Here is a 14,473-nt window from a genome sequence, read left to right as displayed (position 1 = left end):
TAGATCACAGGTGTAAAGCCTTGCCCACGAAAGCCCGTTGGCGGGGCGTCAGGGCATTAAGAACACCACAGTTCGAGTTCTGGAAGAATTGCACTGGCTGGGAGTGGAGGAGGACATTAAGAGGTATGTCAGGTCGTGGGCTCACTTTCCAAAAGACGTGCCCGAAAGGCAAAGTAGGGAGGGCTTCGTTGGGACGCATGCCTCTTAGTGACACTCCATTTGATCGGGTCGCTGTCGATATTGTCGGTCCGCTGTCGTCCACATCGGTGAGAGGGAATAGATATATTCTCGCTCTTGTCGATTTTGCCACGTGGTATCCAAACGCCGTGGCTCTACCAAAGATAGATTCAGCTACCGTGGCAGAAGGTTTGGTGGAGGTGTTCTCCCAAATAAGTTTCCCGAGAGAGATCCTTTGTGACCAGGGCTCCTGTTTCACTTCCGAAATGATGAGAGAGCTCAATGTTCTCTTGGCGGTAAAACATCTCAGCATGACCGCTTGCCGTCCAATGTGCAATGGGATGGTGAAGAAATTTAACAGCACACTCGAGCAGATCCTGCGGAAGCTCTGTCAGGAGCAGCCAAAACATGGAATCATTATATCGCTCCGCTTCTGTTCGCATACAGAGAGGTGCCGCAGGCGAGTCGGGGGTTTTCTCCATTTGAGTTGACATTTGAACGTTACGTGCGAGTACTCCTCGTAGCCGTCAGAGCGCTCTGGACCAGGAAAGAGCTGGAAGAAGACGCGAAGACGACCCATGGTTACGTTCTCGATCTAAGAGAACGTCTCGAGCAAACTGTGAGAGCGGCATACCAAAATTTGTTGCATGCCCAACAGTTTCAGAGGAGGTACTGTGAGAAGAGCAGAAAGAAGCGGCAGTTAAAGGTTAGTGATTGTGGCCTCATTCTTTTGCCGAGTAGCCACAATAAACTCCTGATGCTGTGAAGAGGTCCATTCGTGGTTGTTGGCCAAAAGAACTACGTAGATTATTGGATCGACCTGGGCCACACTAAGAGGATCTTCCACATCAATATGCTTAAACAGTACGAAGAGCGTGCATCCCAAAAGACCATGCAGGCGTCTTCCTTTATCGTAATCGAAAATGTCGACAGGATCAGAAAATATTGCATGACTGGTTTATAAATTACCTGACGGTAATGCCCAATGTTACTATTCCGTGTGTTTGCAATGGTTACCTGTGCAAATGTAGTCTAGCAGTGTCTAAGAGTTGTTTTTAATTCTCTTAGTTTTACAGTTATGAGTTTTTCAGTGTGTAAATTTTAACCTTTATTGAACATTCTTGGGCAAAGTGTGTGTCCAATGATTTGTAAGGTTTCTATATTTTATCTTCTTGCCGTATGAATATGTATAATGCTTGGCCCCATATTCTCTCTGGGTGCGTCACTATGTGCCTCCATGTGTAACGGTGTAAAGTGCCTTCGGTGACTTCAGCGGCGTCTAACTTGTCCGTTTACCACGTGAACATTAGTGTTGTGTGCACCAACAGCAGTTTTTTCTATATGGAAAAAACTTTATCGAAAAAGGGGGGGGGGGCGTACGTGAGGTGCAAAAAAGATCCTCGGAGGAGTTGTGAACGCGGTGCGCCGACAGTGGTGCGTCAGACAGCGGAGCGCTGCGCGTGCCAGCCCAGCGTTGCGCGTGTGCGCGTGCGAAGGGTGTGTGCGAGGCGACGGCGACAAAGAGCGTGGCGAGCACGAGGAGCGGAGAGCTGACGTGTCAGAAAGCCGAGGTGTGAAGAGAGACAGCTCAGCGGAGATTGGGTAATTCAAGCGTGGAGATGGCAGCCGTCGGACGTTGGGTCCGTGCTGCCGTGGACCTCCCTTGGATCACCTATATACGCAAGCCTACTGCGTCCCTTGCAAATGTGGAGGTGGCAGTCGATGGACCAATGGTACGTACTGCCGTAAGGCACTCTTAAATAGCCCTCTTTAAGCCTCTTGCTTTTCGGCCCACCGTCAACGGGTTTCGGCTACGCTTGTTCTTTCTGCTGTTGACAAATTCTTCGGGCTGCTGACGGGAGTCCACCGGCGTCTCGCTGTGTTCCTCTCCGCTTATAATACACCCTGGCTCCCTTACGTCGCTTCGTTCGGCGCAGCGCCAGCGAAGCGTCGCACTACAACCACCCGCGTCCGCCCTGTCTGCAAGGTATCCCCGCTTCACCTGGCAGGCACAGTACCTGGTAAACACTTTCCTTTATTTTGTAGTGTTGTACACGTGTTGAGTGCGTATTTTTCTTGGTGTTTTCCGGGTTCGAACCCGACCGCGGCGGCTGCGTTTTTATGGAGGAAAAACGCTAAGGCGCCCGTGTGCTGTCCGATGTCAGTGCACGTTAAAGATCCCCAGGTGGTAGAAATTTCCGGAGGCCTTCACTGCGGCGTCTCTCATAGCCCGAGTCGCCCGAGTCGAGCGATAGGGGCGAAAAGGTAATAAGCAAAGTCTTGAATAATGAGGCTGTTTGTATTATCTAAGGCAGACACAATTTAAGAGATGTGAATTCGGGTCGGAATGAAACTACGATACTACCGGGGCTGATGACTCTCGAAGTATCCAGCACTGCCGACCACCCGGTTTCTGCTGGATACAATCCGATGGGTGTTGTTCATGCGCATAAATACCGACTAGAAGCGCTGTCCGCTGCGTAGCGGCGGTTGCCGAGCAGCCTTACGAACTATTCGCACCACGAAAGAAATCTAGAGAGTGGAGCGGATTCGATAGCAGGAAAAACGGGAGGGATCTATAAACGGCTGCATCTGCCGGAGTTCGTCCCTATTCCACGAATACAGCGTGCTTTCATAGGAGCTCTCGTTCCTATTACGCAACTACGAATGCTACGAAATCTTACGTTAAACCGTTTGTGCGCTTTTCCTTCCTACGCCGCATATGTCAGTCTCGAATGGATTATTTGTAGCGACTGGGGTTCGAGCTGAAAGCTCCTTTGTCCCGCACGATGATTAGCGCCTGGAAACGAGGTCTGGGGAGCATTTTGTAACGGTTCATTTAGTTTCCATTTCAGTTGGTCCTGTATATTGGTCGCTTTCTTGGGATGGCGTGTGCGCAACGGGATCCCAAGAAAGCTATGCATTAACTCGCCCAGCAAGAAGTTTTTCTACATTACCTTGGTCGCTGTTCCCATGTGGCATGCGCCGTGAGAGAAGACACTTCCGAGCCCGTGTTCTATTAGGGCTCATTATTAGGGCGAAAGCCTTTAATGGGTCATCGTTGTACGTCCGTCGGTCAGTGAAATCGCACTATAGATGTCAGTGAAATGACGTCAACTCGATAAGAGAAAAAACCCTTGTGCACGGCGGTATTCGAACCACCATCATTCCATTCCGCAGCCGAGCCTGCTTACGGCTACGCTCCTTGTCACGTTGTCTAGCGTGCGGACTGGGCAACATTATTTTTCTTCTTTTCTGCCCACGCTAATATGTCTAGCGTAAGGACGCTGGAAAGTGTTTGCGGAAAGGCGTCGGATCAGACGGATGCTTCCCGATAGCCCTCCAGTGTCTCCAGAATTTAAGATTCACAAACAATTGTGTACTTAATCAACATCTTAACCACACATAAGTGACACAAGCAACAACACCACCCTAAAGGCTCTCGCCTCACCGCACTTTAGGTCAAGTGCCCCCACCTGAATTTTTAATTTTCCCTTTTATTTGGAGTGACGTCAGTGTGACGGATTATCAGAAGAAACCAGCAAGCGGCCAATCATTGAAATCACAATTTCGTGGTCCCCCGTGTTAACGTTAGCCTTCGCCCCTCCACGCACGCACCGGCTCGCCATTGGCTCCACATCACAGCGAGTGCTGATGTCTGGTCGCCAATGAGGCAATGGTCCGATCGCTTCCCACGGACCCTTAAAACCCTCAGCTCCATCACCGAACAGCAGTGAGAAATGCCAGGGGCCAAATGGTTCCGAAATGGAAAACGGATAGTGGTTCCTTACAGAAAAATTGCGGCTCCAATACAAGCTGTGAGGGTGGTTGGACAGCCAAGCAAGAAAACTAAACCCAACTACCCATTGCGACGTCACTCGGACGTGCGGGCTGCCTCTGTGATGAAATTCGACTCACTTGAAGTCCACCACGTAGTGCGGCTTGAAAGGGGAGACGATATTGTCCTTCAATATGTTTATGATGGTGCCGAAGAGCAGATTCACATGTATGACACACACCACCGGATCGTTGTTCATGAGGTCCGACGCATCATGAGCCGCAACTCTCGAGCGGTCGCTTCAACTCTGGATTGCCTCGCACCCTAAATTTCTCGAGGAGTGCAACCGAACGCTTTCAATGTCATTTGATAAGTCTGGTGAGAAGAAATTAAAGATAGCAAGTTCGCTGAAAACGATATTTTATTTTTTAACATAGTCACCTGCCAGTTACACATACTTCTTTCAGCGCTGCTCTAATTTTTTCCTTACCTCATAAAAAAAGGATGGTGCGAGGCCCTTGAAGTACTCATGCACCACTGAGATACCCTCTTCATCCGAAGAAAATTTCTTTCCACTCAGGCAATTATTAGGGTTTGGAAAAAGGAAAAAATTCGCATGGGGCCAAATCCGGAGAATAGGCCGGATGAGGCGCGACCTCGAAATCTAACTCGTGGAATCTGGCCATTGCAACAAAAGATCTGTGGGGTGGAGCATTGTCTCCGTGAAAGAGGACATTTTTCCGGGCTAACCCTGGTCGTTTCCTGCGCAATTCTTTTTTCAGTTGCTCGAGGAGTGTCGAATAGTACGGTCCTGTTATCGTTTTGCTGTTTTGTAAGTAGTCTACAAAGATTATTCTACGTAAATACCAAAAGATGGTCTGCCGTCATATGAACTGTGCTCCTCACGCGCGCCACCTGTTTTATTTTTACTTCCTCTGCGTGTGTGCGTGTGTGCGTGCGTGTGTTTGATAGAGAGACAGATTTTTTACTTCATCTTTATATTACGACTGCTCCAAGACCAGTGTGATATGCGATTTCTATGCTCTTGTGCAATTTGCACTCATTTTTTAGCCTGGCGTTTTTTGCCGACCACGACGAAGACACGAAAATTTCCTAGGGTGGTAGAGGTATACAGCTCCGCTGTAATGCGGCCACCGGCGACATAAACACTTCACTAACGCGCTGACGTAACTCCCATGTATGTATCAGTGGCGAATACGCGCCGACGCCGATGATTCGCGGACCACGTTGGCGCACTTGGCGAGTCAGACGAGCTTTACCGCCACTAATCCAGTCTCCGCAAAGAAACTGCGCTGTAACTGTGCGACAAACTGGCGGAGCGCGGTACGCGTGACTCAGTCGGAGTGGGTCTATCGGAGTGGCTGGCAGGAAGGCCCACATTAGACCGACCGCCTCTGTGATTAGACGTTAGCTCCCGCTTGCTGGCGACCCGTTGATGTCAATTTTAGACGAAGTGAAAACGAAGACAATATTTCTAAAATATGGCCCCTCCTCACATCTCTTAGGACTGTGTTGCAAGTGTTGTGACGTTCTGAGCCACCGCGATCGCGGCGGCTCCTCCGCTTCTCATATCACTGCGACCGTGTTGTGATGTATATTAGAAAAGGAAAGTTCTCGTGGCACTTAGTGCGGTCTGTTCAAATTGTGTTTTGCAATAACCCACGATAAAACATCGACCGTGTACGGAGACGCTATCCTATCTCTTCACGCTACGTTATTGTATTGGCATACATGACGCATTAATTACATCGAGCGGGATGTGACGTCAAAAACGGACTTTCTGAAGCGGGAAAAGTCGTCGCCGTACACCTTAGTTGGTAGAGCACCGGAAGCGAAATTCGGAGGTAGTGGGTTTATTTATTTCAGAGGTACAGCCAGCCTTCGCAGAAGGCCTTTGGCAGGAGTGAGCATACATGGTGAAGAAAGTACAAAAAAGCGCTACAAGATATGATAATGATAACAGTGGTGTCATCCGCCTGCTTGAGCAGATTAACACTGAGAAGAAAAGAAAAAAGAAAAAAATAAGAAAGAAAAATGCTTTGTACAAGCTCGCGCTGTTCAGGCATATAGAAACAACACTGGCACATAACACAAGAACACTGGCATCAATAGCACGCTTTAGTAAATAAACACTAACGGTAGACATACGCTGATCCATCAGCAATGACAATAATCACAACCACAAAGCAATATCAATAGCGGGAACCAAAAACGCTTAGGTTGAGTTAACTTATGCACTTCAATTTTGATAAGAAAGATTCGACAGTCGGGCATTCCACAGCGTCACAAGGCAAAGCGTTCCACTGACGGACGGTTCTCGGCAAAAAAGGAATTTTGAAAGGTATCTGTTCGGCACATATATTCTTTTAATTTTTTGGAATGGTTTGATCGTGTACATCGCCGTATAACATGTTCGATTTAAATGCTACTATCTATACCTAGCTTACTATTGTAGAGTAGATGCATGTTTTTCATTCGTTCAAAATACCGTCGCTATTGTAATGGTTCTAAATTAGCTTTTTCCACAAGTGCAGTTGCTGAGGCATGCCAACTATATGAGCTATAGATGAATCGAGCTGCCTTTTTTTGAGTGCTTTCGAGTTTGGCAATATTTAATTGAGTGCACGGATCCCAGACTACAAAAGCGTATTCAAGAACGGGTCTGATAAAAGTTTTGAAGGCAAGGAGTTTTATCTCTTGTGTAGAATTGCGCAGGGTTCTTCTCATGTAACCTAGTTTCTGCATAGCATTGTTTGTAATGTATGAAACATGTTCATTCCATCTGAGATCTGAGGTGAGGATTACACCTAAGTATTTACAGCTTTTAACGGAAGATAAAGGGTGTCAATTGACGGAATGGGGAAATAGGACGGGTTTTCTTTTGCGTGTTACTGTCATTGTTACCGTTTTCTTCCTGTTGATTTTCATTTGCCACGTTGAGCACCAGTTTTCTATTTGAGCTAGCGAAAAATTTAGTTGAGATTCGTCATTCGAGTTTTTAATTTCTTGATAAATAATACAATCATCAGCAAAAAGTTTTATTTTCACGGGTACTACACTAACAATATCATTAATAAAAACTAGGAAGAAAAGGGGCCCAAGAACAGATCACTGTCTGTGGAGCACCCGACTGGACAAACATATAGCTCGAGCACACTCCATCAATTCCCTCACATTGGCCTCTACAGGAGAGATAAGCTGCTATCCATGCAAGCAATGTGTCGTTCTTGAGTATGGTTCGCAGTTTTAATAGCAGCTTTGGGTGGGACACGCAGTCGAAAGCTTTTTCAAAATCTAAAAAAATAATATCGATCTTGCTTTGTTTATCGACTGCTGCTGCAAAATCATGCACTGCCTCTATAAGTTGCGTGACCGTAGATACGCCCCTGCGGAAGCCGTGCTGTCGGGTATCGACTAAGTTGTGCTCCTCCAGGAAAGAAGATATGTGTTTGAAAATAATATGTCCCATTATTTTAGCGCTTGTGCTCAATAGAGAAATTGGTCTATAGGATGCTTGAAGTGATTTGTTTTCCGCTTTCGGTATGGGTGTAATTTTCGCACACTTCCAGTCAACTGGAAGCGCTGCTTAATATCCCTAAGTATTTGGAGCACCACTCTGCGTACCTGTACAGGAAGGCGTTTGGGATCCCGTCAGTTCCGTGTGCCTTTTTTTGTATCGATGTTCAGTAAAAGCGATAAGACGCCTTGTTCTGATAGGGATACATCACTCATAGCGGAGTTACCAAGGCATGCAAAATATGGTCTTTTGCCGTCATCAAATGTAAATATGGAACAGATAAATTTGTTGAATGCGTTCGCAATATGGGACTTGTCAGTCACAGTCGCACCGTCGATACACATACTACAGAATTGGTCTTTTCTGGTTTTAAAATTCCGCCAGAACTTGGCAGGGGATGAGACAAGGAAAGTTTTCATGGTTACATGATGATAATTATATTTTGATTTTCTTATGCATCCCTTCAGCTGAAGGTGCATGTCTGAAAGCTTGAGCATATTAGAAGGAGAGGGAGACTTCCTGATTTGTTTTCTAAGTCTTTTTGTTTTCCGCTTTAAGCGCACAATCTCTTTGGACATCCAGGGATTTGTGTTATGTACAATTTTTTGAGTACATGGTACGAAATCACTTATACACTTTAACACCAAACTCTTAAAGCGGTCCACCCGACATGTCCCGGAAAGAGAGAGGAAGTTAGAAAAGGAGGCGTCCAACGCATCCAGAATGCCAACGTCATCGGCACGTGAAAATTTTGGAAAAGCACGTTTATGCTTCCTGTAGTTAAGAACAATGTTTAGTTTGAAGGCTAAGCATATCATCTTGTGGTCTGATATGCCTTCCACGATGTGCAGTTCTGGACCACGACGAAGTAGTCCATCGGATAAAAGAAATAAATCTAAAATGGACGCTGAGTCGTTCTGAATGCGTGTCGGCTGCTTTACAAGCTGGGTTAAACTATGGAAAAGAATTATGTCAACGAAGGGCTCTGCTGATTTGGACAGAGGTTCAGGAAATTCGCTTTCCCAGTCAATGGCCGGAATATTAAAATCGCCGCCGATTAAGATGTGGGTGAGATGTTTTTGCACTCAGAAAGGAAATCATTAAGTTTTTCGAAGAAGATATTATCGGAGTTAGGAGGCCTATAAAATGCTCCTATGATAAGGTTCAGTTCCCTTAAACAAATCTTAGCAACAACGCACTCAATTTCAGGTATGTCAGGCAACCTAACTACTTGCAATGATTCTTTAAACATTATTGCAACTCCGCCACCCCTAGAACTTCTGTCTTTACGGAGTATGCGGTATCCTGGTGGTGTTATTTCGAAATCGCCGACCTCAGGGTGTAACCAAGTTTCTGTTATAATTAAAATATGTGGTTTGTGTGCTATTGTTATGCTTTCTAGATCATCCAATTTATTTAGTACGCTCCGAGCGTTCAGGTTCAAGAACTGAAAATGTAAGGGGGGGTCACTATTAGTTCATTATGTCGGTGATTTCTTACCGGGGTCTGGGCGTTTACCAACGGGATTCTTATATTTGCAGTGTCCTCCCATTCAAACAGCTCACCGTCAACCTTTATCTTATCATACACCAATCTAACTTTCCTTCCAGTTTTCCTAATTTCCGACGTTCTGTCCCATAGTTTCTTCCTCTTCTGACGCGTCGCTGCCGAGAAATCTTCAGAAATCGAGATACCACTGTCTTTTAACACAAAACAATTCTGCATAATGCGCAACTTCTCGCGATGATCAATAAGCTTTAGGATTATAGGTCGGGGTTTGTCCGGCTGTATTCGACCGATGCGATGTATCCGCTCAGTTGATGACACCGTTATGCCTATCTTCTTTTTGAACACGCCCTCAACTACGCGCGAGGTAAGGTCTTCAGGTGTCTCCTCAGCCACCTCAGCAATGCCGAAAACAAGAACATTATTTCGTCTGGAACGGTTTTCCAAGTCGATAAGCTTGCTCTGGAGATAATGAAAACTTTCAAGGCCAGAAACCCTTGTACCAACTTCGGTTATAGCTGAAGATGTGGCTTCGACTTTTTCTAGTTTTGCCTCAATTTCATTGAGCCTTTTCTGAATGTTCTTTTGGCGCTCAAGTATTTCAATCAGCATTTCTTCTGTCGTAGGCCCAGGGTTGGATTCTATGTCACCACATAGCATGAGCAAGGAGAACATATTTGGAATTTTGCAAAACATCACAAGAACACTGTGGGGGCACGTCAGCTGGATGAAACAACGATTACTGGTCCTAACAGAAGAAGTTTGACAACTAACCTGCACAAAAAGGTGAAACGGGTTTGACATGCTGACAGGTGGCCAGCTGGCGTGCCCACTGAAGATCTTCGGATGGGGTGGGCCTTTTATATCCTTCGCTGCCGATGTTGATGGGGCTGGACGCAATGATGCCCAGTGGTCTTGGAAGAGCGGCCAATCTTGTGCGCAGTCTCCGTCGGGGCTAGGCGCAGCGTTGACAAAGCGTATCATATCCTGTGATGCGCTGGACTTGGCTGTCGTGGCTAGCAGAAATATCTGCACAAAAAGGTGAAACGGGTTTGACATGCTGACAGGTGGCCAGCTGGCGTGCCCACTGAAGATCTTCGGATGGGGCGGGCTTTTTATATCCTTCGCTGCCGATGTTGATGGGGCTGGACGCAGTGATGCCCAGTGGTCTTGGAAGAGCGGCCAATCTTGTGCGCAGTCTCCGTCGGGGCTAGGCGCAGTGTTGACTAAGCGCATCATATCCTGTGATGCGCTGGACTTGGCTGTCGTGGCTAGCAGAAATATCTGCACAAAAAGGTGAAACGGGTTTGACATGCTGACAGGTGGCCAGCTGGCGTGGCATGTGGCTGTTTTTTCTTCTGCTTTCTCACCAATTGTCTTAAAGCCATAAAATATGAACACATAATTTCCAAGTAATCAACACTACAAATGGAAAAAAAAATCACCTATGCTCCTTGGTTTCGATCGCTGTTGGCTTCCGTCATGTACGTCATAACGAGCACCTCTTTTCTCTTCCCTTTTGTCCTCAATGTGCTAAGCTAACGTCAGTATGGAAAGTGCGACAGTTTAAGCATCATTTTTATCATGCTTAAACTGTCCGTATCATTTGCACATGGCCTGCGTAGAGCTTAAAGTTTTCCATCAGCAAAAAGAGAGTGCGGACCCCTGTAATGCACGTTCTTCTCTCTCTCGTTCTGTGGCGTCACCCGCATATCCATATGCCAGCTTGTGTTTACCGCAAGAGAAAAGACTTTTATTTACCTTTAGTTAGCACTGCGATGTGGGGGCTGATGTATGTGCCGTCAGATTTGCTGTAGTCGCGTCTTCCCACGCGACCCTTTGCCGCTTCGGGCTACGTCTAACCCCTCACAAAAACTAACGTACCTGGCTCCTCCTCAACTATGCAACAAGGTTTACATACGTTGCTTGTAGAAACATTTTTTGGCAATCGATGTTTCGACCACAGTCCCGCTTTTCTTCATGCTGCCTTCAGCCTTTGGAAAGCAAGACCGAATAAAATCGCTATGACGTTCAACCGTCTGGCATAGCAAAATACCCCCGTTGAGAGGGGGGGGGGGGGGGGTGGAAGCATCGGGTGATGAAGTCGTCTGCGGGAGCAGTCAGATTTCCTCTGCTTCTCACAGCGCCTCTACATGTCTTGTACGCCGCGAAGGAATGCAGCGCATCTATTACCATTAGCGGCATTTGAGGGTTCGCTGCCGCAAACTTTTCTGCGTTACAAATGCGTCGCGCCCATAGGTGACGCCTGGACACCGTGCCCCTGCGACGCTGTGTTGCGCAAAAACAATTGACTGCGCGAGGGTTTCACAGCGATTGCATCCCTATTTCAAATGCTGAAAGCAAAAAACCTTTGTGCACTTCACTTGCTAGCTTCGAACGCGCGAACCCTTAAAGCACGCCGAATACTACAGCTTGTTTAGTCTCACTTTATATGAAACTACCATTTCAAGCGGAGGTAGTGTCTGCAGTGGGAAGCATCTTAAAAAAGTGTTTTGTCCACGCAATCCAGAAACGCCACTTCGCACATATTTCTCTGTATAATTTTCCTTTACGCGGTCTTGTAGGCCACAAAATAAATATATAAAACAGTTAAAGAACTGGAAATAACACGAACGATTGGGGTTACTGCTAACAGAAATCACGTGGAAGGCAACCCATCAACATGCATGGCGCCCTCAGGAGGACTTGAGCAAACGCCGGCCGATATAGCTTCACCTTTGCATGAAGTAGAAGGATCGCAAGCATCACAGTCGTAAACTAATAATCATCTGGCTCATCAAAAGAGAAATGTTATGAAGCGAAAAGGCGCGGAAACAGCACTGTTCGATCGCTCTCGAACCGTGACGCTAGCCTCACCTGTCCGCTCTCTAGAGCACGCTGTGTCGTTCATTCGGTGGCGGAAAGCGTAGTCTTGAAGCAGGCACTTGCAGTACTTTTGTATCACCCTTGCTTTGCACTCTTCGAAGCAGAGCTGCAAAGCAACCACCGCGCCCATCGAGTAACAGTGATGTCTAAGAGATTACTCTTTTGAGTTGACCAACGTCCGATGCTATTACGAAGCACTCTCAATCTGTGATTCTGAGTAGATATCACCGTGTTGGGAATAATGTAGCAGCAGCGCCAGCATAGCAACATTCTTGCACCAGCTCACTGTAGTGCATAACAAAATGCAGGCCGCACTTCGCCACGAATCCCCCTAGACTTCTTTTCCTAGTTTTGTCGCCGCTATCATCTCCGACTCTCGACGAGACAGTGCCGCCGCGACAGGACGAAAAACAGCACGGCGAGTGCTTGTGACAGAAACAATTAAAGTCGTGGAATCCGCAGCGTGGCATCAAAAAAAATTTAGACTCGTTCATTTGACAAAAAGGCGGAATTTATCGGCTCGGCCCTAGAAGATTCCAGGGTAGATTTTGAAGTATGCATTTTGATTTAACGTGAATACGGTTGTTTTTTTTTAGACAACTTTTTTAAAGTCTGCCCTCGTCCTGTCTATTTATCTCTGCCTGTCCCGCTCGCGCAGTTTTTTTTTGTTCTCGACCATGCCAGCACCTTGCTGATGTGAGCTCTGCGTGCTTATTGAGACTCCACAAGAACTGCCCTCATTTAAATAAAGTACCACCTACCATTCACTCTCTTGAAAACTGTTTGCGGCATAAGTAGAGATAAAGCTTTTTAAAAGTGACCACTGCGTACAATAGCACAAAAATGCGCCCGAAACTTGAGCCATTTCTGGGACTAAGGAAGGGCACGTGCAGGTAGGATCATTGTGAAAGGAAACAATTCGCGCGCAATAATGAATTCTTTGGTTACTTCTCGCTAATGTTTCAAGTGCGTCATGCACATTACCCCCCCCCCCCCCCCCCCTCCCCTTCCAAGGAAAATTGTTCCGGTGAAAGGAAAAGGGTGCTTTGCACTCATACTTATGGAGTAATCATTGGATCAGGGTGGCTCACGTGTTCCCTTTTATACTGAATTTACCAGTACAGGGGTCGGAGCTCCATCGCGGCTCTAAGCATCGTGTGCACATGAACATCTCGCCGCAATTAATGCCTGCCCGGTACGCTTCTTTGTTCCCTTTATAATAACCGCTCCAATGAATGCGAGCACCCACCTCTTTTGTGTACATAGTCGGGTAATGGGGAAACTTGGGCCTCTGGGCGTAGTCAGTGCATCTGGTGTCGTAGGGCGCCGGCAGGTAGTTGACCACTTTCTGAAGAGAAACATTCGCGAAGAATATAGCCTTGCTGCCGTGTCGAATCACTTCGAAGAATGTTAACGGGCATGCTGAATTCGAGGCAGTTTTTGTGGATGTGTAGCTACACCTGTCCAACACTTCAAAATTTCTAACGGTAAAAGTACCAACGCTTTGAAACCGTAGCAACGTAAACGTTGAAACATGAATGACTGTGTTCGTGTCGAAGCATAATATTCTCCGCAGAAAATGCCGCGGTAGATTCACACATCTTTTTACCTGTCACACTGTAGATTTATCATATATTTCCTCATGGCAACCAGCAGGACCCAGGAGTGTTTATTTGAGAGCTTTGGATCAATTTTAATGGTAGGAAAAGGGCGGTTCATTTCAGTTCTATCTAGACATAGGCCTTATCCTCGTGTTACTGTTGTGTACAGTAAGGTTGGCCGTTATCAACAAAAGCCCGGGGATAACTCTCAGTTACTAGTACTGAATTTCGACGACAGCCTGCACAATGATTTCAACAGTTTCTTCCCTTTCCTTTTACTCCCTCAACGACACTGAGTAAAAGGCAGTTTTGTTGAAAGGCGCCGCGCAATTGCTCCGTCATAAGCCAAGCTTTTTCTCCGGCATATGTATCTGGCATGCGTGAAGCGCTGGAACGAGTCCCGCGTTCGTTCGACGTGCACGTTGCCCACAAGCTACGGCACGAGCTGGTGAACGTAGAAAACAAACTAAAAATAAAAATTTTCAGGTCTCGTGTAGAAGGTTCCCTGCGCGGGCAGCGACCATGTTTACTTAGGCAAAAGCGTAAATACTAAAAAGATTTTTGCGCCAAAACAACACACACAAGAAATGCGACGACACCACCAGCGAGGCAGACACCAGATATCGCGTGAAACATTGGAAGCCTTCTACATCAAGAAAGCGGGTCCGAACTGTGCTTTTGACACATCGGTTTTCCTTTACGAGGCTGAGCTGAAGTTTCCATCGAGCTTACTCTAATACTTTTTACTTCCATGTTGCTTTGTAGGCGTGCGCACGCGCGGGGTGTTGGAGGGCTATATATGTCGAGTGCTTTCACCCTCATTAAACAGTTGAAGTGAGCGCCCGTGGTGTCGTCGTCTTTCTTGTGTGTGTTGTTTAGGCGCAAAAATGTTTTTATTATGTATGATCACCAACTAGCCCAGCAGTTAACTCTACGGAAGCGTAAATATTGAAAGGCGTATGAAAGAGCACATCAATGATGTGGAAG

At 46.6% G+C, this 14,473-nt stretch overlaps 1 protein-coding gene across 1 annotated transcript in view; it reads right to left on the bottom strand.

The window, feature by feature from the left end:
- The window catches only part of LOC144120335 (uncharacterized), a 210,745-nt gene that overhangs the window by 89,012 nt on the left and 107,260 nt on the right, over positions 1-14,473 (bottom strand). The window contains exons 7-8 of the mRNA XM_077652708.1: positions 13,135-13,233; positions 11,877-11,991 (exon numbers count right to left, since the gene is read on the bottom strand). Coding sequence (XP_077508834.1) covers positions 11,877-11,991; positions 13,135-13,233 — 214 coding nt within the window. The remainder of the gene's footprint in view (positions 1-11,876; positions 11,992-13,134; positions 13,234-14,473) is intronic.

The sequence above is a fragment of the Amblyomma americanum genome, chromosome 2, assembly GCF_052857255.1.
Source record: "Amblyomma americanum isolate KBUSLIRL-KWMA chromosome 2, ASM5285725v1, whole genome shotgun sequence".
In the NCBI taxonomy this organism is placed as follows: domain Eukaryota; kingdom Metazoa; phylum Arthropoda; class Arachnida; order Ixodida; family Ixodidae; genus Amblyomma; species Amblyomma americanum.
This window is presented reverse-complemented; position numbering and strand designations above follow the sequence as displayed.